Here is a 26184-nt window from a genome sequence, read left to right on the forward strand (position 1 = left end):
TAGCATGTGAACTCAATTTTGCCAGCAGGTTGCTGGGGCAATGCCTGCAGTTTTACCACACCAGCATCACTTTAGTAGTGGGGGGACTGGAGAAATGAATCAAGCAGCATCCAGCAGGGATGTGTTACACCCAGTGTTCTGAGCTTTCCTGTGCTCCAATTGTAATTACCTCAACAAGAAGTCAGGTAAATTAATATTTAATTAAAATACAGCCGAAATATCAAATTTTAATAGGATGTAATTGTGGCATTTTGAGTTATTTCAATTGCTGAAGCATTAAAAGCAATCTGCAGGCTGGTGCCTGTTAGACCACTGCCTGGTTGCAACTGCTGAAAGTGAAGGCAGTTTTACCTTTGTGTGCACCACTGCTGTGAGTGTCTCCTCCTGCAGAAACGAGCAGCAGAATGGGATGGTGCTGTGCTGGATGTAAACCAGAGCCACTGAAGATTTGAATCAAGCTCCTGTTTGCTGACTGGAGGCTGGAGCAGCCCCTTGGTGACTTTTCGGAGAGGAAGATTTGGGATGTGTCATTCAACTTGCCACAAAGCAGGTAATGCAGCAAACCATGGTCAACAAATGGTACTTTTCCATAGTCAGTTCTGTGCTCCTTGAGAGTAAATGAGTATGATTTCCTGTTGTATCGCAGTCAGTTGGCACTTCTGCTTTAAAAAGTTTGGACTGGAATTAGAACAGTGCTGCAGTGGCACAGGGCTGCCCAGAGAGCGGTGGGGTCACCATCCATGGAGGTGCTCCAGAGCTGTGGGGATGTGGCACTGAGGGACGTGGTGATGGGCACAGTGGGGTGGGGTTGGACTTGGGGGTCTTAAAGGTCTTTCCTAACCTGAATGATTCTATGATTCTGTGACTGTGTAAAGCCTGAGCGGCCATCCTAGCGACAAGCATGGGGAGGGGACACAGGATGGGCACTGGGTAGAAGTGGCACTTCTACCAGTATGAGAGTACAGATCTTGGCTTGTTCCTCCTGGCAACCAAAGATGGGGGAAGGAAGCTCTACAGGAGGACATCAGGGAGTGCTTATTCTGACTAAGAAAGAAGAGGAGCTACTTGGGCTTGAAGAACATTGGCATATAAAAAGGGCCAGAAATAAACTAGGAATTAGAAGCGGGCTTCTAGCAACTGCAACATTCTGGGTCTGGAACAGCATTTTCCAAGGAGGGAGCAGGAACAGCAACTAAGAAGCCTACAGAGGGCTCAGCCCTTGCCTTCCGACAGGAATTTATGCTGCAGGGGTGCAGTGGGAGGGCACAGCTCAGTGCCTGCTCTCCCCAGCCTGCCAGCTGGCACTGCTCAGCTCCAAACCAGCCATCTGCACCTCTCACCTCCTCGGTGATGCATCCCAAAGCATGGGAGGAACAAACATCTCGAAGCAAGAACACTCTTTTTATACCATGGCCCTTCCAAGTCCTGGAGGAGAGGCCGTGCCAAGGCAGTGCATTCTCCCCAGGGAGAGCATCATGAAATCAGGGGGTGGTGGAGGCAGTGTGTTCCCAGCCCTGAGCCCTGCTCCAAGTGTATGAAGCAATATTTCTTTTGCACATGCAGAAGCATCCAGAATTAACCAGTTTGGTTAGCTCAACCCTGACTGCTCTCAGCCACATAAGTAGGCTTTATTTACCCACAGGAGCATTTTTCAGGATGCTGAGTTTTATTCGACCCAATCTTGGTCTCCTCTGGGGTGCTGCAGTGTTGAGGTAATGTCCCATTGGGTTGCCTTTGGCTGGTGTTGCTCAAGATGTGCTATTGAGCAGCTTGAGGGTTGGGACTCAGACAATGCAAGCTCTGTGTCTGACTTTTTCCAATGCTTTCCTCTGTTGCTGCATTTCCAGCTGCACATCCAGGAGCTCCATGCTTTTGATCCAGCAAAATAGTGAGGTTGGCCTTTTAAGCTCTCTGTTGTTAAAAGAGGACTCAGCTGAACCTTGCAGGCAGAAAAGTGATGGTTTTCTCAGCGTGACATTTCTAAACAAATTGGCAGCATGGACAAAAATTTCTGGGTGGCTCCCAGCCAAACTGATTGAAGAGTCTCAAGGGATGGGACATATTTCCAGGTCAGCAGTTCAGAGCAGGAACAGCATCAGATAAAAGCATGGAGAGTCCTCTCCTGGGCTTTATGTGGGAGATGTGGACCTCTCAGTGGCACAGAGCTCTCTCCAGCCCAGCTAACAGCAGACAGACCTTGCAAAGCATGCTCAGGTGCAGCATCTTCAGTTTGCATTATATGTGTTCCAGTGCAAAGTTTCTTTCCAGCTGTGGGCAGATAAACAGCTCTGCAGTGCACTGAGCCATTCCTGGGTGCTGAGGGACTGCTGTGTTTTCAGATAGCCTTGAAAGACTGATCTTTTCCCAAGAACATCATGTGTCTGGTATCTGTGTTTTCTCTGCCACTGTGTTAGTTCCAGTGAAGAACACTCTGCCATCCTTTGTGTTTTTAAAGATATCTACACAAGTTAATTCTGTTACAGAACGAAGTTCTTCCCAGCATTGAAAAAAGAAAACAAAGCAAAAGATATTTATTCTTTTTTTTTTTTTTTTTTTTTTTTTTCCCCTTAGTGAAAATGAATCATGCAGGTCACTGATGGCTTTAGAGAAGTGTTTTGGAGCCTTCATTCAAACAGAGCCATTGGAAAGGGGAACATGGAGACTGTGTTAAGGATTCCAGCTGTCAGCCACTCAGTGCAGGGGAGTTGGATTAGATGGCCTTTAAGGATCCCTTCCAACTCAAATGATTCAGCCATGAGAAGCACACATCCTCCTGTGAAAATCTGGCTCTTACAGAGACACAGAGAGCTTGGCAGTGCTCTCAGATGTCCCTCAAACTGTACAGAGAGCTGCAAACCAACCACAGCCCATGGAATTCTTTACATTTACTGATGATTCTTGGACATCGTAGAATTACAGAATTGCCTGGGTTGAAAAGGAGCACAGCACTCATCTGGTTCCAACCCCCTGCTATGTGCAGGGTCGCCAACCAGCAGACCAGGCTGCCCAGAGCCACATCCAGCCTGGCCTTGAATGCCTGCAGGGATGGGGCATCCACCGCCTCCTTAGGCAACCTGTTCCAGTGCCTCACCACCCTGTGTGTGAAAAACTTGATGGGTCCCTTCCAACTGGGGATATTCCATATGTTACAGCATTTCTCTACTTAACAGCGCAGAGAGCAAAATGCATCGTTTTCACAGTGAGAGCCACTGTTACCTCGATTTTCATGCAATAGGTGCTGAAATCTGGTGGAGGTGAGGCTGTCCCTCTCCTCTGCGATCAAGCAGGGATGCTGACACCCAGTGGCCATGGAGATGGTAGCGGCTGTATGAGCTGGGCAGGCTCAGCAGCAGTACCTCAGGGCGGTGAGATGCAACTTCTGCCTTTTCATGTCCTCTGTGGACATGAAGGAATGAGTAGCTCCTTACAGCCTTATTGGCAGGTTGTAGTGTTTGCATTTTGTATTCTGAAAAATGAAAACATATAAAGCTGGAAAATGAGCAAACAGAAGGTAGATTGGTTTTCAAATTCACAGAATCATAGAATGGCTTGGGTTGGAAGGGACCTCAAGAATCATCAAGCTCCAGTCCCCTTGCTGAGGCCAACATATCTAATGCTAGACCTGGCTGCCCACCTGTTACACAAGACCTCACTGAAGTCATACTGGAGAGCCAGGTGCTCAGTTGGGGACGTGGACTATCTGGTGATATCACAAGCACTGTGCTTGGGGCCCTGGCTGCCACCAGTGCGTGCCACAGCTGTGAGAGCTGTGCAGAAGTGTGGACATGCTGAGTCAGCCTCATCCTGCTTGGCAGTGGTAGTGCTGGTGGCTGATGGATGTTGCTCAGACATCGGTCTGGTACGTTAGCTGGAAGGGAGGAGGACTGCAGCTGTTCCTTGGTAAGCCAGAATTGGTTTGTCAAACATGTGAGTCGTACCAGTGCATCCATTGCAGCAGTAAAAGTAGATGATGGAGTCTTTTTCATGTGTGCTTCAAGATATATAACTGTTAATGAGATGGAGGACAATACTTGCTGTGAGAAGTCGTGGCAGTTAGACACAAGTTGGATCTAGAGTTGGCACAGTTCTTGCAACAGCTGCTTCCAAGACACTGCCCTCCTCGAGAGTCTAAATTACATAAAAAGAAAGCTGGGGAAAGGCTTATTCCTCATGATTCTTCCCTCACTGATACTTTCTGTAGGCTTCCTGTACAAGAGGACATTATGGGGATCCAAACAGTCCAAGACTGCAGCCATCTCTTTCTAAGAGTGAGGAATTCCTTTGTAGAGGACCCAAACTCACTCTAAGTACCCCATGTATCAGCAAAGAGATGACTGCTACTTCTATTTCTGCTCTATCTGTTTGAAGGTATGGTTGGGTTTCTTTGGCCTGGATTTTCTCCCTTTTCCTCACTTTTAAGAGAAAGGGCTTGAGCAGGGGGTGACCTACTGGTGATGTGTTACCATCATAATCAGTGGGATTCTGCACTCGCTGCTAACAACCTGCGCTAATGGCATGGACACATTTCAGGCTGTACTCTTATTTTCCTTTGTGGTTTCCTTTTGCTTGCAGAGAGACAGCTGTCCCTTCTGCCACTGTGAAGTGGCTCTCGGGAGTGAACAAGTCTGCCAAACGTGGATGGAAGGTTGCTGTTTCAGCAGGGACTGCAAGTTCAGGCACATGAGAATTGATGTGTTTGCCTAAAGATGTGCTCTCCAACTTAGTCCACAAAACCACTTTTCATTGCTATAGGTGAGCTGAATGCAATTCTGCAGGCTAGATACATCTGCTGTGAAAATCTTAGTGGTTTCTGTTTCTAGAGGGGCTGGGAGGAGGTAGGGGAGGAGAATGCCTTAGGTATATCTTAGCCAGAGATGTTTGCATTAGGTGCCAAAGGCATTTTCTCCCCAGATGCAAAAAGACCGCATTGCTCAGACTCCTAAACCTGTGGAGCGGGCTGGTAGGAAAGAGCAGGCGCTGCTCTCCTGCCAGCATGGCTTGGATATGGTCTGTCAGGCCTTCTGTGTCCTGGATTTCTTCAGAGCAGTTTGTTCTGGCTGCTTGGAGTAGTGAAGGGTGGGGCAAGAAATGATGGTAAAGAGCTAAGGTTCTGCCCAATAGTTTCTGATGACTTAATCATGGCATTTGAAGGCACTGTTTGTCCCAAATAATGGTAGCATTTTGCAGGTGCATTGGTTTAACCCACTGAACTGAGAGTGCCTGACTCCTCTACCTGAAGAATAAGAAACCAAAATATGGCGAGTGGTTACAGCTTATGTTGTAAATCTGCTCCCAGATGTTTCCTTTGGTGATAAATGACCTGGAGCGCTGCATCTCTTTGCAAACCTCGCGTGCCTGTTTCCATGACCCTTCCTTTCTTTCTCTCTTCAGAAGAAGCACAGTGAGATTCCCTGCTTTTGGGAGAATCAGCCAGGAGGCTGTCAGAAAGCCCACTGCACTTTTCTTCACCTGAAGGAACGCAGTGGGAACGGACCGACTGTACCACCAAGCAACGGTGAGTTTCTGATGGCATGAAGCATGAAAGACTTAATTTTGAATATTACTTCTGAGTGGGTGCAGGATGTCAAGTAACTGTTCATTGGGGAGTGCAGGGAAGAGGGATGATAAGTGAAGTACTAGTTTGTGTTTTGGCTGTCAGAACAGTGGTGGGCTTTTTCTGGAGAGAGGTAAATGCATTGCAGGACTGTAGAAATGGCACAACATTTGAGCAGTGGAAAGGCAACTGTAAGAAGCAATGCTTGAAAATGCGAAGCTTGTGGTTGACTGTGCTGAAAGCTTCCTCCAGAGAGATGCTCTTCAATTATTTCTTGTTTTCTTTCTGCCAGAAGCTGATGTAAGTGGCCTCCCTGTGAACAGTCTTGCAGCCTTGCAGAAAGTCTGGGGAACCAGACAGAGGTTCAGAAGGCACCAGAGAGAGGTACAGGTACTGAACAGGCACCTGGGTTTGATACACTGTCTTTCTACTTAGATTTCCTGATTGCTCTTTCCTGGGACTGTTCTCTGCAGTTGACATTCCAACTTCCTCCCATGGCCTGGCTGGACAAAAACGCAAGAGATCTGAGGAGAGGAAGGGAAAAGCAAAGAAACTGCCTTGCAAGACAAGACTTAAAGGTGAGCACAAGGAGCTTGTTGCAGCATCTCAGAAAAGTAATGCTGTTGCTTAGGATAGTTAGGTGTCAGAGTTTTCCTTGCCCTGGATTATTACTGAGTGCAACTATTGGTTTTCTTTGTTCCTTTTTATGAGTTGTTGATAGATAGAGATGACTGTGTGGAAAGCATTGCTGAGAATCCTGGACATGGCAATGTAATTCCACTGGTCAGATGTATTAGTGGAAGGGCTGTGGGAATGATAAGAGAACGTGAATCTCTCTTGAGGCACAGCAAGGCTGTATCAGAAGTCTCTTCCTTTTACTTTAGGTGGACACAAGGTATCTGTGAGGCCTATGGACTGGAAAACCACCTTTCCCAAGATACAGAGATGGAAGCGAAAGGCAGCAGAGATGTATCTGTCTGTTGCTGAGGACGTGGATGAGCCCCCAGCCAGAAAACCACCTATGGTAAGAACACTGGCAAAAGCAGTAGTGGATATGGAAGGTTTACATTGCCCTTGAAGAAAAGGTAGAAATTTCAAATATTCTACTGGTCTTCTGTTTCCTTTGAAGGCAGCAGATGTCCCACAGGGTATTGGAAGCCACCCAGCCTGGCCTTGAGTGCCTCTAGGGATGGGGCGTCCTCAACTTCTCTGGGAAAAGAGGTTACTTAGGAATTTTTTACCTGTGCTTCATACACACTGTCTTGTTTCTTCCTAGGCGATTCTTGCTTCTGTCCCACCTGAATACACCTTGGTCAGGGTTGAAGTCATGAAACTTTCAAGCAGCTGATGACCACAACTTGTTGTTCATCAGTGCCATTTTTCCATTAGACATAAGTTCTTCTGCATCAGGGGAAAAACGGGGTGTTTGAGATGTGTCATGGCATTATCCAACAAAGGAGGAGGTCATCTGAAATAATTCAAATTGCTCACTCAAAATCTCTGCTGAGTATGTAATGGGGAAAAGTAACTCAGTTAGTAAGCAGGTTTTTGCAGAGGATGACTTCTTCTTGACATATTTACAGGCAAACTAATGAGGGTGGCAATGTGTTTCTGCTACAAAACCTGGCCCCTGTTTTCTAGACTCAAACTGCTCAATCTGTACAGATAAATTCCCACTATGAAAAATGTACCAGCTGGTATCTTGCACATTAAAGGCAGCCTCAGGTTAACTGAATCCCCATCCCTGTGTGTGAGGTGCAGGAGGGGTTAACTACAGATCTCAGAGCTGGTTTGCTGGAAGCATATCTCCAGTTAGAAATGTCATGTACTGGTTGTTCTCTTCCTTGTTCTCCCAAGTTTGGAACTGCTTCCAGGAAGCCAAGAAGACTCTGTGGCACAGTCTGAGGACTTAAAACTCAACATCCCATTCCTCACAAGAAGCAGGTGAGGCACAGCAGCTGAGCTGCACAGAGCTGAGGGAAGCACTTGTCACTGAAGATGATGACATTGAGATGTTACTGATGGAAATTGCAGGAGAAGAACTGAAAAAAGAAATGGATGTAGACTGTGAAGGATGCAGATGAGCTCCTTCTGGAACTGGGATAATTAACAGTGTAATGCCATAGTCTGATTTATGATGTATATTTTAAAACAAACAATGACAAAAAACAATTATAACCAACCCTTAATTTTCTCTTGTTGGTTTTTAGATACAGACCTCAGTGAGAGGAGAGCAATGTTGTATGCCCAGTTACTGCTGTGACCTCAATAGCACCTTCCCTGCTTTGTTTCCCAAAAGCTGTTGCTAGAATATGACAGATGCAAATGGATCCTGCATTTCCCTGCAGCACGTGCAGGGTTGTGCTTTCACATGTTTGACAACTATTGACATCCACTGGGGAAAATATTCTGTAGGTTGCTTTTCATTCCCTGACAAACGGCTCTAAGACTTTATCAGTCGAAGACAGAAAGGAGTCCCTAAACTGGAGGGCATTTAAAGGAGCTCTCAGTGTGTGTTACCAAAGACATGCTTGGCCAAGCACAGGGGAACCCGGGAACAGGAGGAGCACAGTGTGTCAGGGGATGGATTTTGAAATGGACTTGCTATAAATGTTAATTATGGACCTTATCAAAGGAAGGACTGGGAAGGACCAAGCCCAGTGTCTGCAATCAAAAGGCTCCTGTCGAGCAACAGCATACAAGTACTATAAGAGAATGCACCCTTTGTTACTAGGCAGGTTTCTAGGCAGGCTTCCATCTAACTTTTATATCTTGTAGTGACAGAAATAGCTCTGATCTTTTGGGGTTGAGTTTTAGTCGGGGAATACGGCATCCATTCCTTCTCCAATCTCTGCCTGTGCTTGTTCTCATTTGTTTCTCCCCTGTTCTAGATGAGCTTTCAGTCTGCAGAAGGCACTTCGGTCTGCTGAGGTCTCTGCTGTGCCTGCTGCCACTAGCCACAGTAATGGAGCAGAGCAAACTGCATCAGCACACAGGATGGGATGCAGTAGCAGCAAGAAGTTCCAGGGGAGCATAAGCTGCAGACCTACGTGTGGATGGCCAAATGCTTGTGCATTCCCGTGGGATAAAGCAAGTGAAGTTCCATCTGCACCAGCCTCTTTTCTTACCTCTCCTTCACACAGATGGCTTTCACAATGCATCAGTGTTGAAACAATTTAAGGGCCTGGCAAGATGTCAGAGACCGACTGTGAGGTATTCCTATTAACAAGGAAACCTCAATGGGATTCTTTCCAACAGTTTTCTTCAGTGCTTTTAGTCGTTACAAAAGGAGTAACTGTTGCTCTGAGGGCAGTTTGGAAAAAACAGAGTCTGGATGGCATCTATCTGGATGTGCCCAAGTCTTGTGGCTCCTGCAATTACCATGCAGAGCTCAGAATGAGCGGGACTGAGCATCTCTGCTCATCTTGGGCTCAGAGGTGGAAATCCAGGTGTGCTCCTGCTCCGCTATGATGCCCCATGGATACCCCAAGTTTGACCTCAGGAGCAAGCTAAGCAAAATGTCTGAGCTATGTGATGCAGGGCTGTTTCTCTTGTCCTATCAAATCCTGCCTGGAGACCAGACGTGGAAGGAAGGGGACTCTGCACAGGGCAATATGCAAAGAGCTGCTCCCTTCCATCACCCAGAGGTAGTGAAGGGTAGAGTTACATCTTGCCTAAATACCAGCAGTTGAGAAGCTTCCTTTGTCCCCCAATCTGTCCATAGACAAGTTGGTTCTTTTTCTAGTGCCTTCCTTCCTTGATACATCCCCAAATAAGACTGGGTTGGTACCCACATAGCATTGGAAGCAGCTGATAGGGATTGAGTAATTTTGCACTTGGATGTGTAAGGCAGCACTCACTGTGTTGTGGCTGGTTGGATTCACCCATCTCTTTATAGGGCTGATTGATGCAAACTTGATTTTCCCTCTGAGCTTCCTCTGTTCACAAGAAATTCCCATCTTGAATAAACACTCCTGCAAGAGGTTGGGGTTTCTGGGTTGTTCAGATGAAATGAAACATAACTAAACATAGGGGTTTGAGCTCGTTCCCTTTTCCGATAAAAGGAAATAAAAATAAATAAAAATAAAAGCAGGCTTGGAGAGCAGCATCTTGGTTGGGGTTCTACCCAGCTGTAGTGCACGTCTTGGATTTACTTTTTAATCATTCTCATGGGGGGCATCCTTAAATGTCAATCAGCAACTTTACCAGCTGGGTGCACAGTGCTGAGAGCCCTCCAGGGTGCTCCACTGAATGGCAGGAGCTGTGCCCACTTCTTGGAGGAGTTCCCTTGCTGCCTATGCAAAAATAACCTTCTACTTCTCCTCGTAACCACATCCCTTCCAGTGGTTGGGAGTACTGTAGCAAAAGTTTCTCCCACGCTCTCTCACCACTTCAGCTTTGCAGCAGCTGAGGCGTAACAGTTAATGAAACGATTGCAATTAGCTCAGGCACAGCAGTGAAGGGAGGAAAGGAGTGGTGAGGAGATGCATGCAGGCCCTGGTACCCAGCATTTGTGTACCAAGCTTCAGCGTATGCCCTGCTATACAGCTTCATGGAATCCTTAAAATAAATTACTAAACAAATAACATGTTGCTCTGCGGATCCTATTTATCTTTATTCATCACAATTTCCACGCCTCCTTTTTCTCCTTTGCCTTGTTATTAGAAACAGTTTGCTCCAGTCAGTTTACAGCTCCTCCCGTGTTTTCCTGGGCCTGTTGAGGATTGCATTGTGACTGCCAGCCTCACACAGCACAGGGGAGACCCACGCTGGCCTAGAAAGCTCCGGGCTTCTTGGCTGTCCTTGGGATGATGTGAGAGCAGCCCATCAAACACAGCAGCCATGGGTGCACTTAGCATCCCACCAATGTGTGCAATGGTTTTCCTGCTGGGGATCTGCAATGGGAACAGAAGGTCACTGCCAGTACCAAGGAAGACGAAGAAGATGGCATCCCCATCACACATTGCCTCATCACAGTGCCAATGCAGGAAGCATTTGTTTGCCACAGGTTTATCACTAGCATCTACACTTTGGGGCAAAATAATGGCATTATTTCTGCTGCTTTACATGTGAGTAACTGCTGCATTTAATAGCAGTCTGGCTATTTATGGCATGTTGGGAGGCAGAAATGGTCACACTTGTAAAGCTGTTTCCTCAACATAAAATGTCTTGTTTAGTGTCTGATTATAGCTCATCTTGTTGATACATGCTTGTCTCTTAGTATCTTGTATATTGTTTTATTTATACCCACAGGCTGAGACCTAAGAGCACATTGCATGGACAGGCTGCTCTAGCACTTACCTTTTCTTGCATTGGCCAATCAACGTAAATATTAAGAGGCTACTTGACAACCCCAGGATGACTGGAATGAGGATAAATAGCTGCTTGACTTCTTTTCTGCTTACTGCCAAGAGAAATAATAACAAATAAGAAGTTCCTGTCTTGCAGAACAGGTTGCATTGCTTTTTAAAACCTTGGGCCCCATGCATTCAATCTTCTTACTTCTTACCCTAAGTGTATTAATTTTTTCACTACAGACAAAAACTGATGGCTGTTGGTTCCCTACCAGAGAAGCACTCCTGTGTCCATTCACTCCAGAAGCCCTCATCAGCACAGAAACTGTTTGTTCTCCCTCTGACACGGACACAAGAAACACGGCTCTGATTTGCTCTGGAGATGGTGAAAGCAGTTTCCACTTGGGTGGATATGGACTGAAAAAGAAAACGGAGAGCAGTGAGGAGTTCTGAGCAGCCAGAGGTAACTCTCTGGCATGGCCTGATGCTGCTGAACAAGCTTTGCAAATCCTTGGATTACGTTTTGGCAGTTTGGAATGGTTTCTTAATAGCTTTGGACCATCCAGTACTGGTAATTATTATGGAGCTGAGCCTCCTGAAAACACAGACACTCATGGGGCCCCTCTGTGTATGGTCACTGTTTGTGTCTGATCATTTGTGAAGGTAGCTATGGAGATTCATGTGTAGAAAGCGACACTTAAAGAACGTTTCCTCCAACCATTCCCTACAACTGAATGATTCTTGCTGTTAAAACCATCACTGAATAACACAGAAGGAAAAAGCCCTATGCATCAACATATGGCGTGTGCCAGGTTGCTTCTCTGGAGCACTGAGCCTTCACCCTTTCACTGGATCATGTTGTACTACCAGATTCAAGGAAACAAACCAAACCAAACCAAACCAAACCAAACCAAACCAAACTGCGTAGAGGCCATATATACACACAGACAGGCCCCCACCTCGCCATCCCACAGCAGGCTGCTTGCAGCCCTGTGTGCTCCCTACCGCCCAGGCAGCCTTGGCCTCTCTCTGCTCCTCTGCCAGCTGCACCTCGTACTCCAGGCACTGGGGGGGTGTTTGGCCACCAGGTGGGCTCCACGCCACGCGGAGCTCCTCAGCTGCAGACATGGAGACCACCAGCTGCTGGGGGGGTGAGGGCTTGGCTGGGGGAGGAAAGAGAAGAAGTCAGGAGGTGCCACCGACCAGTTCCTGGTGAGAATGGCTTTGGGTTATCACCACCAGGCTTTGTCCCATGCTCCTACTGACGGAGTTTGATGGGGTTTTCGACTGCCATGATGCTGCAGGAGCAAAAGCTCCACTTGGAGGCTGGGTTGCTTGTTTTTATCTGGATGTGCAGACAGGGCTGATGGCCAAATGATGTGTTTGGCATGCTGTTCTCACAGGGCAGCCTGGACCCCTGCAATGCATCATTGCTATTGTGTTGTCCTGACACTGCATTCTTTATGCCATGTGCCCAAAGCCACATAGGACAACACGACATCCCTAATTGAATCCAGAAATCCTGCTAATTAACCCAGGAGGGTAACCCATTTATCCCCTGGCAGTTACATGTGGGTAAATGTTGCTCCAAGCACCTAATGGAGCTGTGGCTGTTCCTGTTCAGTGCAGGAGTTGGACCAGATGGCCATTAAGGGTCCAAATGATTCAATGGAATGCATCAGCACAGGAAGTGCCCATGGCAAAGAGCTAGCATGTGCATCAGACTGTGTCTTTAGCTGCACTTTGCTTTGTTTCCCCATTTGTAGTAGGGTGTAGGGGGCTTGAAACCCACCTTTGCTTTTTGTTCCCATGGCTCTGGCAGACCACACTGCACCTTTCACCTGACTCTCCCCTGCCTCTGGCTTGCTTTCAGCAGCAATGCCTGCAGAGCTCTCCTGTGCTTGCAGGAGCAGAGCAGTGGCTTCAGTTCCAGCGGGAGGAAATCAAGCCACATCTGCAATTGTGCTGCTGGGTCCAAAAAACCCATAGCTGCTCTGCTCTCTGCCCAGCAGCCCACTGATGTGAAGTCATCCAATGCCAGCAGCACCTAGTGACCTGAGCACTGAGCAGCATCACCTCCTGAAAACACTGCCAGAGAATCAAGTCCAGCAATGCACGTCCCCTTCTCCATTTGCAAGAGCACACATTAGTTTGAGCCCCTCATGCAAGCCATGGGCCTTCAGTGGCCATGCAGGTCCCCCAAGCCCTGCTGCCCTCCCACCAACCTTACCCAGGTTGTGAAGGCGCAGGGTGGCATACAGAGGCCTCAGTGAGGTGGCTGCCACAGACCCATTGACACAGATGCTCAGGTCTTTGTATTCTGCCTGGCTCAGGTTCTGCAGCATGCAGCCCACGTTTATACCATGATCCTGGATATAGTTGTCACACTGCACTGTGTGCTCCAGACCCTCATACCTAACAGGAAAACATTAAAAAAAGGCAATCAAAGCAATAGAAATTAGTTTGGGGTAAAGCCTTTTTCTAATCTTTTTTTTTTTTAAAGAACAATCAGATAGGAGCAAATGGACTTAAACCATGAGCATCCCTTTTGTCCTACCTGCCCTACCCATCAAAGCACAGCGTTGTGCATCTTTCCTGCTATGTGGAAAAGTGTGAGGAGGAGGGGAAAAAACAGCTGATTGTAATGGAAACCCGAGGGATCAGTAGTGATTGTGTAAAAGCAACCCAAACCACCTCCTGGCTCTGGAGGTTACAGTCCCCATGCTGGTAATGCCACGTGGGGCTTCCCATTGCCTTAAGTGACTCTTGTTGGGTTGTTGCCATTGAGGCAGAGCTGGGTCTGGCCACTGTACTCTGCTCCTAATGAAAGTCTCTCTGCAAAGCACGTTATTACGTGGGGAAAGAAATCATATGGTAGCACTGTGAAAGTTAACTCCCAGGGATCAAAGGACAAGGCTGTGTTTCCACCCATCCTTCTTATAAAACAGGACTAAGATCCAAATGCTGCTTTGGTTACAGGCAGTTAAATAACAGCAGGTTTGTTGGTGTCTTTTTTTGTGGAATTGGGGTTGGTTTGTTTTCAGCAACAAATAATGAAATTTTCCATGGTTTTCTCCAAGTAAATTTGGTGTTTTTGCTTTGAAGAATATTTCCAAGAGCCACACAGAAACTATTTTTAAATAGCTGCAGCTAAGCTTTTCTCCACAAACAGCCTGAAGTCACAAAACCCAATGGCCCATCACTCTCACCACAACATCACAGGAAATGAAGCACAGGTTATATTGGCCAAAACGCATAATTCTGGCTTTGTTTTTCTTGCAGAAAAAAAAAAAAAAATGTTAAAAAAACAATAGAATTAACTGAGAAAAGTGCATTATTACTACCCCCATGGCACTTTCCATGGCATGTAAGTAGGCTGAGCGATTCCAAGAGTGGTTCGCTCAATTGCTGGCTAGATACTATCCTATTTTGCTGATACATACCAATAGTATAGTCCATAATTTACACCACGAGGAGCAAGGAGACCCGGTTGCCACGTGCACTTGAGGTATTCCCAGTCATGATAGACACAATGAAAATTCTCAACCTTAGATTCCAGTTTCCCTGCCAAATGAGAAGATAATGACTATGTAGCCAAGTGTCAGCCAGAAATATCATTGTACAGCTTTGAACAGTAGTGTGCCTCAGTCAAGACAAAAAAAAGTGGGGTCAAAAAGTAGGAAGGCTGCTCCTAACCTTGCAGTGGGACCCGAAAGGTGGCATAAACCCATTCACTCTGAACTTCCACGTCGTTGGTACACCATCCTTTGAGCAGGGTCTGGACCTTCACTTCAGCAGTCCTGCTGAGGTCAAATCCAACTCTGAGTTTTAGTTTCTTAGTAAAAATAACCTGGTTGAAAGACAGATTTGATAAGCACCTCTTGTTGCTGAGCTGAAGAGTTAGCCACCATTGCACCATGGCTGCTGGTAGGCTCACCTGGGTGCTTTCATCTTCCTTTTCATTTCTATCCTGCTTCTCCTGCCCAATGCTATTCCAGCACTTGTATAGCCCAGTGCTTCTGCTTGGGCTGCCCATCCTCACTGGCTGTGAATCCTCCCTTCCACCCCAGAAAAAGGAAGCCCAGACTGAGGATGAGGGCTGGGAGAAGGCTCCATCTCCCTTCTTTTATATAGGACAAAAGTAAGCTGGGGGAAGTTGCAGCAAATGAAGAGGGAGAAAGGGTTGCACAGACCCAGCCAGGACAGAAATGATGGGCTGCAGAGTCAACATGTTTGCTGCAAGAGGAACTGCAGCCCACAGTCAGGCTATGGTCAGCAGTCCCAGAGTGTAAGAGCCCTGCTCAGCCACGTCCTTCTGCCAGACATTGCTGATGATGGGTTATTCCTCGATGGCCCCATGGGTTGTTTTTCAAAGTCAATGTTTCTCTGTGACCTTATCCAGCATTTTTGCAAGGTACAAGCCGTGCAGTTTCCTCCTTTTTGGCTCTGCCTTGCAGACACTTTGATTATGACCTGGGGAATTCTGACGTGTTTGGTTTTTTGTTTTGTTTCGTTTTTTTTTCCCCTTATTAAAGAGCAGTTACAAACACAAGGCAGGAATCTGCACATATCCTTTTCATATCTCTCAGTGCTCCCCAGTACCTTGCACCAACCACACAGAGGGTTTCTCCTCTTCCCTCCAACCCCTCTGGCAGCTTTCCTCTCCTAAAAGCTCCCACAGCATTCTGGCAACCCTACATCTATACATCTGCAAGCTAAGGCTGACTATCTTATCACAGAGCTGAGCTGGAATCAACCTTATCTACAACACAGAAGGAAACACAGATTAATAACACTCTTCTGAATATAGCGAATGTTTAACCATTAGGAAAATTAATAGGACTTAATCTTGTATTTATTTACCATGCTACATATCCCTAAGGATGTGGCACTGCCTGAGTTCAAGACCATATAAACAAAGACCTTCTAAAACACGCAGCGCCTTTTATGACAAGGGATGACACTGGATATTGGTGGATTATTTTCGGCAGCAAGCAGCACACTTCTGACAGAAACAGCCCTTTTCCAACTCTGACTGCTGCTGAGGAATTGCAGAGCACGCTCCTCTTTGGGAAACACTTCCAAGAAGTGATCCTGTGGAATGGCACTTAGATGTGCTGCTTTACCAGTCCTGCTGGTGCTTTAAATGCAGGTATAAACATGTGCAAGAAATAAAGGAGCAACAGGGATCTAGGAGGATAAAGCTGTGCGTTCTCTCACCTTCCATTCTCTGTCGCCGGTGTTACGGTATTCACACTTGTATTTCACTGTGCATTCATTGGAGGTCTGTACGTTGGGTGGAGGTTTCCACTCTATATCGAGAGAACCTAAGAGCCCAGGATCGGTGATGTGAAGGTCTAGGGGGGGGAGCAACTGCATTGGGGAACAAAGCAGGGAGTAAAAGGGGTGTTGATTCAAAATAGCAACAACCTCAAAAACAAACAAACAAAAAAAACAACAAACGTGATGAAATTAAACATGCTGTGGGTGTGAAGGGGAACACAGCTGGTTCAGATCCAGTCCTGTGTGTGTCACCACCTGCCCTCAACCATACACACACAATCTCTCTTCCTGCCCACTCAAAGGGCATCAAAGAGGCATAAGAATGCCACAGTATCTTTGTCAATCCCTTTAGAAGTGTTCTAAATAATACCATAGTACCACCATGACCTTTCAAGTCTTCCATCTGCTTGGGGTTACTAAGACATGCTGCCTCTAAGCTCTGCCTGAAGAAGGTCGTTCACACAATGAAAGCCATCGAGCTCATTCTGTTTTATCAGTTCAAAGTCAACATATGTGGTTTTCTCTCTGCATACGCTGTCTGGAGGTGGTATTACCCATTTGGGTGCCTCTATGTTCATGGCATGATGTGTTTTCTTCACGGTGCTTTGGAGTCCACCTTTGGCCGGGTCAGTCCAGCATTGCCACCATATGTGCCCTCTTTAGAAAGTTGGCAGAGAACATCATTGATTACTTCTGACGAAGCCCTCCCAGTGATGACCACTGCAGTCTCCAGCTCCCACACTTCCCAGCATGTGAAGCTTCGGTCTGGGAGACCAGCTGTTGTTAGGTGTCAATGTCAGATACCATCTTAACACACGTAGGGAGGTGCTGGGGTAAGGAACAATAGATTCTAATGATTTGGAGGAAAACAATGAGCTTTGATGCATTTTTATATAACAAGTACAATGTTTTGCCTCCCAGCAGCTCTGAGCCCAGCACAGAGGGTTCAGAGGGCGGCAGTGGGACTGTGGCAGCTCCAGGACCAGTGGGACATGGCCCTTGTAGTGGGCAGGGCTGGGAGCCTTCTCCTGCATGGACAGAGGTTGTTCTCACTGCTGTGCAAACAGAGCAACTTGCCTTTGTTTGGGAATCCAGACATAACTTCCAAGAGAGCCCTGGATTTGTTCGAAGTGGAATTTCTGTCTCTCCAGAAACAATAACATTCTGAAATTTGGTTCCATCCCTGATCTTTTTCTGCCCAGCCACACCTTTTTGAAACAATAGCAAGTAATTTTTCCAAAAGAAATTTTGACAATAATTAAAGTTCAGACAGAATGAAAAAGCTTTGTTTTGGGATGATGCTTTCTGGATGTTGCGTTCCAAACTCAACTCCTTTTTAAACATCAGCGCTGCCTCTTGTGGAGTTTCTCATTATTACATTCTTAGATGATCTTGTCTAGATGATCTTAGCAATCTTTTCCAACCTTAATGATTCAGTATGACTCTATTCCAGAAGGCACAAGTCTCACTCACTCATTCTCCATGCAGGACATAGGACTGTGTCATCCAGCTTTGAAATGAAAGCCGCTCCTCAGTGTTTCCTGCAGAACTCCTTTCTTCTGGACACAATTTGCACTGAATTTGCTGAATCACATCCTGATGTGCTGGACAACTCTGCAGCCACTCCATCCTGCAGCCACCCCATCAAACAGCCATCTCATTGCACAGCCATCCCATCATGCAGCCATCTCATCCCACAGCCATTCTGCCCTGTAGCCACCCCTGTCCTACAGGTAACCCAGTGCACCACCACCCCACTGCACAACCATCCCATTCTGCAGCCATTCCATCGCACAGCCACCCCATCACACAACCATCTCACTGCACAGTTACCCCATCTCTCAGCTGGGTGCTGTTGGCTCTCACTGCAGCATCACCTCTGTGGCAACAAAGCAGTGCACTGCAGCAGCCACCAGCACACGGGATGGCTGCATCCCAGCATCGTGCAGGGAGCCTGTTTGAAGGGCAGTGCCCGCATTAGTGCTTCAGATACCATTGCCGAGGCCAACAGCTCACCGAGTAGCACTTCCTACATTATGAATAAACCCTGTGTTTTACCCCCTCCCCCCGCACACACACCTGGGATCATTATGTACCCATTACGTGTTTGTAAATGCCAGCCTTACATTAACACTTTGCTGACAGTTCTTTCTGTTCCCTTTGAAGCCACTTGCAAAAACACCCCACTGAACACACCATGTGTTAACTGCCCATTCACAAACCCACCCCTTGCCATAACGAAACCACACAGAGCCCAGCACCATCCCAAGCCCAGGTGGCTGCCAGTGGGCTTACCTGCTGTATGCCAGGGGGAGGAAGAGGCCACGCAGCCCCACACCAACACCAGGGAGAGGAGGGAGATGGGCTGCAAAGCCATTGCCAGCACTGGAGGAGCCCTTTGGTGCAGCATCGTGGTGGTGAAAGGCTTCTATCACTGCAGTGGGGCCGTGGAATTCCCTCTGCAGGATGCACACAGATGACAATCGCCTTTTACTTGTTTACTGATTCATCATTTCCCAGAGGGGTTTTTCTGAATTATTATTATTGTTTTTTTTTTTTCCTCTTCCCTGATGAGTGTAATTCTGGGGATGACAACACATGGTTGAGATTTTGGCTTTGTTTGAAATAGTTTCTGGCTTGCTAAGAGCATTCTGCAAATGAAAGTCAATCAGCAGTCGGCAGGCTGTGCACGGCACGGCTCTGGGGAAGGAGCTGGGGGACAGCACACAGCTCTCAACAGCACCTCCGTGTAGAGACATTCCCATTAGAAACCGCCAAACCAGAACACCCTTCTCCAACACACAGACATCACTCAGCCCCTCTGAACCGGGCTGCTCTGAAAGTAATGCCTCCTATTTTGTGACATCAGCCCACAATGTCAGAGGCGGATGTTGGTGGGATTGCAGCAAAGGATGAACCTCCGCACGTGGAGAAAACCAGCACCCATTGATATTCCTCATCACCTGATGAATGTTTATGGCACCCAACCAACTGGTGGATGTGGCACAGTGAGAGGTGCATGTTACGTTCCAGCAGTGGCACAGTGACTATGGGACTATGACCTCTGCTTGTGCAGGTGCTTATAAGTGCAGCATACAGCTCTTCTTCATCACTGACAAAAACACCTAACTAATAGCAGTGGCTATTTAGGTTATTAAGGTATTAAGTTAATAAGGAGTGGTTTGTCACTGACAACGTGCTCTACCAAACAGTGTTATTGTGCTCTTTGTGTCTGTTGCTGTTTTCATGGAAATAAATAGAAGGCATTACTACTGGGGAGACTTACATGTATCTCTTTAACTTTTACATACAGGTACAAGCGTAGGAACGGATCAGCTAGAAGTAGAGATGCACACGAGCAAAGCACAGAGCACGCAGCACAGCCAACAGCTGTTTAGGCTGCAGCCCACGTCCCCCTTTTTGATGGCAGCCCTGGGGCAGCCCTTGGCCATGCCCACTCCTCACCCCCAGCCACTGCCCATAACTGGGGTCTGAGCTTGGGAAATCCCAGCCAACCCCGACTCCATCCCACAGAACACAGAGAAGAGGATCAGGGCGCACTGGAGGAGAAGAGGGAGGGAGCTTGAATTAAGCAGAAATCTTAACTGGGAACACATGGCAGCAGTCAAAAATACACAACAGTTTCATCAGCTAATTTTCAACTCAAACAAACACCAAACCCTCCCAAAGTGCTACACACGCCTGTAAACAGTGCTGGTTATGTTTCTGTTTTACTCTGAAACAAGAGAGAACGAGCTCCTGCCAGAACAAATGACTGGAATTAGCTTGTAGGATACCAAATAGGTGAGCTTGTACCCTTACCAACCCTACCATGGGATGTAGGCGTCAGCCTCTGCCTCTGAAAGGTCTCAAAGTTCAGCACAAAGGTGCTACGGTAATGAGAGCTGGCTTCAGAGCTGGGAAGACAGCAGACATAGCTCATTTCTGATGGATTGCAGCATCCAAAGCACTGAGCATGAGTCCAAGTGGAGGAAGATTTTCTTTTCGGTTTCCAATGGTGCTTAATTCAAACGCATCCACACTTTTTCACAAGGCAAAGAAAAACAGATGGGTTGCACAGAAAGATTTCATACAAGGGAGGTGCTCTTACCTGGACCTCTGCCTCTGAACGCTGAGCTCCTTGCAGCCCCGAGGCTGCTCTGCTCAGAACTTTGCATTTCTTGCAGCAGTGGAGGTTTTTAAAGAGCTCAGTCTGTTCACTTCAGGGATCAGATATCACTTTGCAGTGTCATAGCATTTCCCACGCAGTCAGGGGCCTTATTAAGCCAGCAGCTGGCAGGACACTGCTATGATTTATGAAGTGTAGGTGCTAACTGAACTCGGTAGGTCAGAAGTACGTTTCAAATATCTTAGTGACTCATTAAAACAAAAAACAAACTGCACAGTGTTTTTTGTACAGTACAGCCTGTCCCCAGCACCTACAAGCATCATCCCCAGGCAGAGCACATGTGGTCCAACTGCCATCCTGCAAGGGCAGCCCTGAATCATTCAGGTTGGAAAAGACTGCTGAGATCCCCCAAGTTCAACCCCAGCCCACCCCACCATGGTCATGACCACATCCCTCAGTGCCACATCCCATGGTTCTGGAGAACCTCCAAGGATGGTGACCCCACCACCCTCTGGGCAGCTGTGCCAGTGCAGCACCACTCCCACATCTCAGCCCCTCTTGCACCTCACCAAAGGTGCAGCCCTGCACATCTTTACAAGGAACAGGTACCACCACCACCCTTGATTTGCCCCCTTGTAAAAGCTCTGCTGCCAAATACACGTTGCTGTCCTCTAGGAGGAAAAAAAACCAAAAGTCTTATGATTCCTGCTGCTGTGCTGAGGGATCAACCCAGGTCACGGCAAGTAATAAGTGGGTGGTTCAGCTCCCTTCCAGGTGGGACAAGAAATGATGTTTCAAATGCAGAGCTGCCCTGACAAGCCCTGGGCCAGAGCACACATCTTCCTGCAGCAAATTTAGAAATATTGAGAAATGATGAAATCATCCTAAGGAAAAGGAGCAACAGCACCAGGAACAGGAGGAGCAATTCTTGGTAGGAAAACAACCCTCAAAACACTTGTGCAGGGCTGATGGTATCACTGTTGGAATTGCTGCCCAGCTGTGTATGTTCCAAAGCAGCAAAGATAGGATCCTCCCCATTCTGCAGTGAGCACACACAGCAAGATGCCTGGTCCTAAACTGGGAAATGGCCCCAAAGACTATGAGTTCTTGCTCACGGTTGGCCAACGCCCCACTGCTGAACGACACCTTTTCTTCTTTCTGACGCAACGAAAAGCAGCAGTGGGTGGTACAACCCCTTTGATATTGTAGGGAGGAGATGGGAGCTTTGGGGAGGTTTCCCTCTCATTGCAGTCACACAACTCTAGATGTTTCCTTCTCAGTTCCTACAAAGTGAGGGGAAAAAAGCCTCCTTCCTGCTGGTAAATGCACGGTCTTGCTTTCAGTTATGCAATGTTAGAATTTAACACTGATGCGTTTTCATTGTGTAAGCTATTTTAGCAGAAAAGGTCACACCGGACTGATCATTTGAAACAGATGAGAAGTATTCACCAGCAGGGAGAATGCCAGTTCCCAAAATGCCAGAACTGGGTCAGTTCCTGAGAAAATTAGGTTGGAAAAAAGCAATAGCAGAGGCTCCGACACAGCCGCTGGCTTGGCCCCAGCTCAGCAGTGCTGGAGCACGCAGGGAGGAGCAGCAGCGCTGAATGGCGTCTGCACAAACCTGCTGCTCAAATTGGCCCCCTCTGCAACTTCAGGACGTTTCTCTTTTCCTTTGTGCACTGTGGCACTGGTAAACTTGTCCTCTTTGCAGTAATGCAGAGCCAAGGTGCTGCCTGCACAGTGTGAGGTGGCCCAGCATTTATCTGCAGCTCTATGGGCAGAGAGCTCAGCATGCTCCCATCCAAATGAAGCAATGCACTGGGAAAGAGCATATATAAAGTTATATATATATATGTATATATATATATATACGAAGTGATGCTCAATGCAATTGCTTGCCAGCCACCACCCAATGCCCAGCAGTTTCTGGCTTCATGGTTTCTCAGTGAGGCCATACGACATGGGGTGCTCCTTTGGGCAGCTTGGGCCAGCCACCCTGACTCTGTGCCCCTTCCCTAGCAGGGCAGTGGGAGATGCTGAAAACCCGAAATATCCTAGGCTCTGCACAGCATTGCTCACCAACAACCACCACATCAGTGCAATGATGACATGGCTTCCATCCCAAAGCCAAAACATGGCATCACAGCAGATGCTGTGGCACCAGGATGCTCACCAGCAGCCCTGCACGTGTGTTCTGTACAAACCCATTTTTGTTTGAGGAAATAAAGGAAGACCTCTCATTGCAAACGGCAAGGCAGTCAGCAAAGATCTCATTGCTGGAGACAAGGCAGATAAATGGGCCAAGCGCTTAAGTGCTTTCTGGTTGAAACATATGATGCAGTCTCATCCCTGTTGTGCCAAATTGGGCTTGTCAGACGATCCTCTGCCTCCCTGTGTTCAAGCACTGGGATCTGATCGCTCAGAATAAAAGCTTTCAAGTTTTCAATACAGATCCACGTTAATAAGTCGCTTCCTATGGCACGAAATAAAAAATAAAAGGCTCCAGCGATGAGCAGAACGTTTGGGTATCGAACAGCGCGTCTCATCTGATTGAAAGCAATGGTTCTGCAATTGCCAGTGGGAAGGAAAATCGATGACTTATAAAAGCCTCTTAATTGCCTCGTGCTTCGGGGAGGCGAGTTGCACAACTTGCTTTAGTAGAGCTCTTTCCAGGGTGCCAGAATAAGAGGATCAGTGATGCAAAGCAGACCTGTCGCCTCCAGGAAAGCAATGGGAATTGCACAGAGCGGGGCACAGGGGAGACGTGCTGGGATAGAGGAGCACCAGGATGGATGTTGCAAAAAAGATCTCTCCTTTGCACTGATAGACAAACTCTTGTGGCTTCCACAGGACTGCGGGAAGTAAGAAAAGGAGCTCTCCAGCAGCATCCACTGTCAATATTTACCCTTGTGCTGAGTGCAGGCCTGTTTTCCTTGTCTGTCTGCTGATGGCTTCTGACTGGGACTATCCCTGCTTTGGACATCTCGAAGAAGGAGTGGCAGCTGTTTGAGTGTGTCTGTGTTATACAGCCCAGGGTCTGGTACAGCTGGGGGCTGTGATTTTTGCAGAGCAGAGAGAAGAGCACAGGTGGCTGCGGGATGGAAGGGGACTGGGAGTGCAGCCCAGCATGCCAGAGCTCTGCCTGCCTGCAGACACACCGGGGAGTGAGGAGAAGCACTGAGATAGAGAGCTGGCAGAGCAACACGTAGAAACGGGCCGATGGCAAAGATAGCCAGGGAGAAAGGAGAGATGAAACAAAATGCAAAAGAAATAACAAATTCATTCTGGAACTGGAAGGCTCTGTCATATCTCTCAGCAGGAGATGAGGGGACAAGGCTGCAGCTGGGCAATGGGTGTGTGGAGGAAACTAAGCAGGGCTCATCAAGAGGTACCTTAGGAAAGCCCAAAGCCTTCCAGCCTTACAGCTGTGACTGCAGCTCACCTGGAGGTCCCTTCAGGTGCAAGGAGTCTGCCTGCAGTCTGTGCACAGTGCTGATGGAGCTGAACCCAGTCTGAGCTGCACTTCCTGACCCCAGCACAGCATGCTCCCTGTGATGGCTGCCTTGAAGAAGGCTTAGCCCAGTGCCAGGACCCTCCAGTGATAAATATTCAGAAAACACAATCTCAGACACCCAGCAAGGCTCCTCTTGCCTCTGGGCCAGCTCTCTGCAGCCACCCTGGGAGACATTTACAGGCCAGGAGGGGTTATGAGCTTTCCCTGCTTGAATTCTTGTTTATCCAGTATAAACAGTATATTATCCAGTTACTTGCTTCATTTAAGCTAGACAATAAAAGACCCCCCAGCCTGGCGTTGAGGAGCAGCTGCTTTTCAACATGGGGCTACAATTTGCTGCCCGTGAGGTGGGATCAGCCAAACTGGTTCCCAGGGCAAACCAGTACTCTCCATAGAAGCCTCTCTCCACCAGTTGGGAGCAGCACACACGATGCTCAGCAGCCAGACTTCCAAGAGCATTCTATTGCTAATTACTGGGGGAATCATCCCATCCTGCCCCATACTCAGGACCAATTTGGCCCAAGGATGGCTAAGCCCACACTCAGCCCATTGTATGTACAATGGCTGCCCAGTGTCACATTGTATCCCCACTCCCCTCCTGCTTAATATTTCCCCATCAGTGTTCACCGTCAGAAGCAGATTTGCATTGTCTTTGCATATTTTGTTCTTTCTAGCTCAACGCACCAGACTTCCCAAGACAGCACTAATTAGTTCCAGTCTTGCTCTCGGGTTGCTTGAGAATTATATAAACTTTAAAAGAAGTTGTTACAAAAGCAGAGCCCTCTCAGCCTCCCAGCACCACCACTGTGCAGTGGGAGCTATATGCACAGGACTGTTATTACTGCCCTAACCTTGCAAGGTCCCACCAGTATCACAGCTTGGCTTTTCATCCCCGAGCTCTGCATCCCTGGGGATACAGATCTGCCTTTGGGAGAGGTGGTTTTCCTGCAGCTCTGGGGCTTTTGGAGGGAGCAGAGTGTTGATCTGCTATCTGTGTCTCTTCGTATCCCAAATGGTGACCAGAGATGCCATTGCCACCAGCAGCCCAAACCCCTGCACCTCACACACAGGTGTCAGAACACGCTTTGCTGAGTGTTTCAACATAGGCAGAAGTTTGGCCCAGTGCAAAACATACAAAAACAGTTCTTTACATAATAATGATAATAAAGAAAGCACCAAAAAATTGCTGGATGGATCTGCCCTCTGCAGATGTCAATAAATTGGCACTCACCTCCCTGCACCCAAAAGAGCAAGCATTAATCCAGAAAAACTACTTGTCCAAGAACAGAAACCTCAGCAACGTCAGCTGACAGCACTCCTAGTGAGCACACCTTCTATTAGGACAAGCCTAGATACTGTTAATTGTATAAAAAGCTATTTGAAGATTCCCATATAATGAGAGCATCCTTATGTTGGGAATGAGCGCAGGAAGGAGTTGGGAATAGTTCACAGGGGTTGGGATGCTTCCAGCAGCAGTGGTGTAAATACCAAAAGGTATAATTATGCCTATCTTCAACCCACAATGCCAGCACCACCTTCAGCTCTCTGAGCAGCCAAAGTTATTTCAAGAACACAAACACCATTTCCACTAAAAAGAGTGAGAAGTATGTGGAAACTTTTCCAAACAATTCATACAGGAGTACCGGCAAACACAAAACATTAATCTGTTCTACATCTGCAAAGGCATGTTGAGTTTCAACAGAGCACAACAGCACAGAAAAGCAGACACCCCTCTCCCACTCCCATTAGCTTAATGGCAGCTGAGTGATATTTAGTGCCGATCACAGCTTACCGCAGCAGCTCTGGATTTTCCTCTGGGCCAGGTAACGCGTAAGGAGAAGGTATTTACCAGCTGTAGAAAAAGAAAACCGGAGCAGGAAAATGAAAGGAAAAGCCTCGCATATGTTCCTGGTTCTAGAGAGAGAGTTTCAAGCAGTCGCATCCAAGCAGCCTGCCTGAGAGCATTCTGTGCATAGGATGCACATGAAGAAAAAGGAAGAGGAAGAAACACCACTTGCTCACTGCCCACTGAAGAAATCTGGCTCAACATCCCCTCCCAGACAGCAAAACAAGTACGTTGCACACGTGGGATATAGTGAACAGCCCCACACCAGCAGCGGAGGGGATTTTCCTGCCACGAGATGGATGGATTCTGCTGGGAGAATGCTGCTTTGTGCAAACGGAAGGGTTTTGTGGAAACCCACTGGTTCCAGCTAATTCGCTGGTGTTGTTCTGCTTGGCTGCAGGCCAGCTGCTAGCAGCACAGGGACAGCATCACAGAGCAACACGCTATGGGACCTGTGACAAGCACAGGGCTGGAGCCTGGCTGGGAAAATCCTTGACCACCCTGCTGGTCGCAGGGGTCAGAGACCTCCCAGCTCCTGTCACACGTGGCTGCTGCAGCTCTGCA

At 47.6% G+C, this 26184-nt stretch overlaps 1 protein-coding gene and 1 long non-coding RNA gene across 2 annotated transcripts; one reads left to right on the plus strand and one right to left on the minus strand.

Annotated features, from left to right (window-relative positions):
* The first annotated feature begins 4580 nt into the window (after positions 1 to 4580).
* Positions 4581 to 8747, plus strand: LOC122182856. The gene is made up of 6 exons (XR_006180030.1): positions 4581 to 4752; positions 5392 to 5515; positions 5847 to 6132; positions 6439 to 6578; positions 7412 to 7498; positions 8446 to 8747. It is a non-coding gene; the product is annotated as an uncharacterized LOC122182856 (long non-coding RNA).
* Positions 8748 to 10144: 1397 nt separating this feature from the next.
* On the minus strand, positions 10145 to 25944 carry IL13RA2 (interleukin 13 receptor subunit alpha 2). The gene is given in 14 exon segments (XM_042876486.1): positions 10145 to 10449; positions 10856 to 10958; positions 11121 to 11265; positions 11854 to 12011; positions 13079 to 13263; positions 14292 to 14412; positions 14545 to 14698; positions 16069 to 16220; positions 18427 to 18542; positions 18544 to 18590; positions 25567 to 25636; positions 25638 to 25696; positions 25698 to 25772; positions 25774 to 25944. Coding segments are annotated over 14 exon segments (1479 nt in total). The 5' UTR covers positions 25825 to 25944; the 3' UTR covers positions 10145 to 10406.
* Between the last annotated feature and the right edge of the window lie 240 nt (positions 25945 to 26184).

The sequence above is a fragment of the Lagopus leucura genome, unplaced genomic scaffold (assembly GCF_019238085.1).
Source record: "Lagopus leucura isolate 7727_CA_CO unplaced genomic scaffold, USGS_WTPT01 Super-Scaffold_100016, whole genome shotgun sequence".
In the NCBI taxonomy this organism is placed as follows: domain Eukaryota; kingdom Metazoa; phylum Chordata; class Aves; order Galliformes; family Phasianidae; genus Lagopus; species Lagopus leucura.